At 32.2% G+C, this 1,804-nt stretch overlaps 1 protein-coding gene across 1 annotated transcript in view; it reads left to right on the top strand.

Annotated features, from left to right (window-relative positions):
* LOC108735590 (LIM domain-containing protein jub-like) overlaps positions 1-1,804 on the top strand; it is a 9,347-nt gene that overhangs the window by 6,152 nt on the left and 1,391 nt on the right. The window contains exon 3 of the mRNA XM_025975508.1: positions 1,528-1,768. Within this exon, the coding sequence (XP_025831293.1) occupies positions 1,528-1,768 (241 nt within the window). The remainder of the gene's footprint in view (positions 1-1,527; positions 1,769-1,804) is intronic.

Below are 1,804 nucleotides of genomic sequence, written 5' to 3'. Positions count from 1 at the left end.
GTAAACTAGATACTGTTTATATTTCATTTCATATTTTTTTTTTAGTATTTATTACTTTCCATCTTTAAATGTGTCACATAGTAAATAATAACATTGAAGTGGAGTAATATTTGCCTATTCTGAAAATGTTCTAAATGTATTTCAGTTACTATACTTCAATGAATTTTAAGTGTAAATATTGTTAAACTAGATTTTACCCGCCGCTTTGCTCGCGTTGTTGTCCTAAATATATGTCAAAAATCATCGACGCTACATAAAACTAATTTTTTTTTATCCCTTGGGAACAGTATTCTTTTTTCTGGATAAAACGTACCCTATGTCCTTTTCTGTACTCCTGAAAATGTGTACAAAATTTTATGATAACTCATTGAGTAGTTAAGGCATTAAATCTCCCACATAAAACTAATTTTTCTATCCCTTAGGAGAACAATTTTTTTTTATATAAAAGATACCCCATATACTTTTCTGTGTCCCTGATCGGCCACATAAAACTAATTTTCTATCCCTCGGGAACAGTTTTTTTCTAGAAAAAGGGTAACCTAGGTATTTTTCTGTACCTCTAACAATGTACCTACAAAATTTCATGACGATCGATTGAGTATGTAAGGCGTGAAATCGATCACATTAAACTAATTTTTCTATCCCTCGGGAACAGTTTTTTTTTTCTGGATAAAAGGTACCATATGTGCTTTTCTGTACCTCTGACAATATGTGTAAAAATTTCATGATGATCGGTTGAGTGATTAAGGCGGGAAAAGCCTACAAACAAACAAACTGAAATTCACATTTATAATATTAGTTAGGATGGCAGTTGTCAAAGTACTGCTTCTAATTTTATATTTGTTTATCAAATACGATATAAGTTACGCCCAAGAAGGCTAAGCCCTATAATTGTAGGTTACATGCGTTTTCACTGAAGGGAAGTGGAGTATAAATGTGTCATAAGTTAATATGATTATGACATACATTCCACTATATTTGTCTGTTGTAATATGAAGAAGCATGAAAGAGAATACGATGTGTCGTATATCGATGAATAATTGGTCCACATGCAATTTTATACAAATGTGAAATTATGTGTCTTTTTGAATTTTGAATAAGTAGATTCTTTTAATGAAATGGATTGTTTTATTATACTTAGAAGTCGCCCATAAAATACGTCACTGCATTCATCTTTTTAGACTTCTCCCCCTCTCCTTTCGTTACGCTAAGTCACACTTTCAGCGACCCCCCTAACAAATATTAGGTCACAAAGATAGTTTACTTCCTACCCTCTATAAACTATTTTTACTGATTAAAAATAGCAATGAGAATTATTTACTATCACAATGCCAAAATTTTAAAAACTGTCAAGTTAAGGAAAACGGTTAAAATAAAATCATTAACTGCAAACATCAGATTTTCTTAACCCCCCCCCCTTCCATCTTGTAATACATCGTTACGCTAAGCAATAATCCGCCCTCTCCCTTATTTACTAATGTATTTTATGAACGTCCCCATATTTAATTTTTTTAATTTGGCTGTTAGGTAAAAAAAACTCTAGAAAAGATTGAATCCAGGTCTTCAGCACCTCCTAGCCCTACCCCAAGTTCGATTAGCAACACATCAAATTCTAGTAAATTAAAAATAAGTGGAAAAAACTTGTTGCCGTATAATGTTACTCCACCTAGACCTCGTGGACCGACTGAAGCTGAAAAAAAAATTGAAGAAATGACCCGACAAATTGAAGAAGAAATGGAGAAACATGAGGAAGAAGGGGAATATTTTGGTAATTATTCAGATAAATTAATGCCATTGGTTTTTT

Source organism: Agrilus planipennis, unplaced genomic scaffold (genome assembly GCF_000699045.2).
Source record: "Agrilus planipennis isolate EAB-ADULT unplaced genomic scaffold, Apla_2.0 scaffold116, whole genome shotgun sequence".
Classification (NCBI taxonomy): Eukaryota; Metazoa; Arthropoda; class Insecta; order Coleoptera; family Buprestidae; genus Agrilus; species Agrilus planipennis.
Note: the sequence above shows the minus strand (reverse complement) of the source record. Positions and strands in the feature narration are given on the sequence as shown.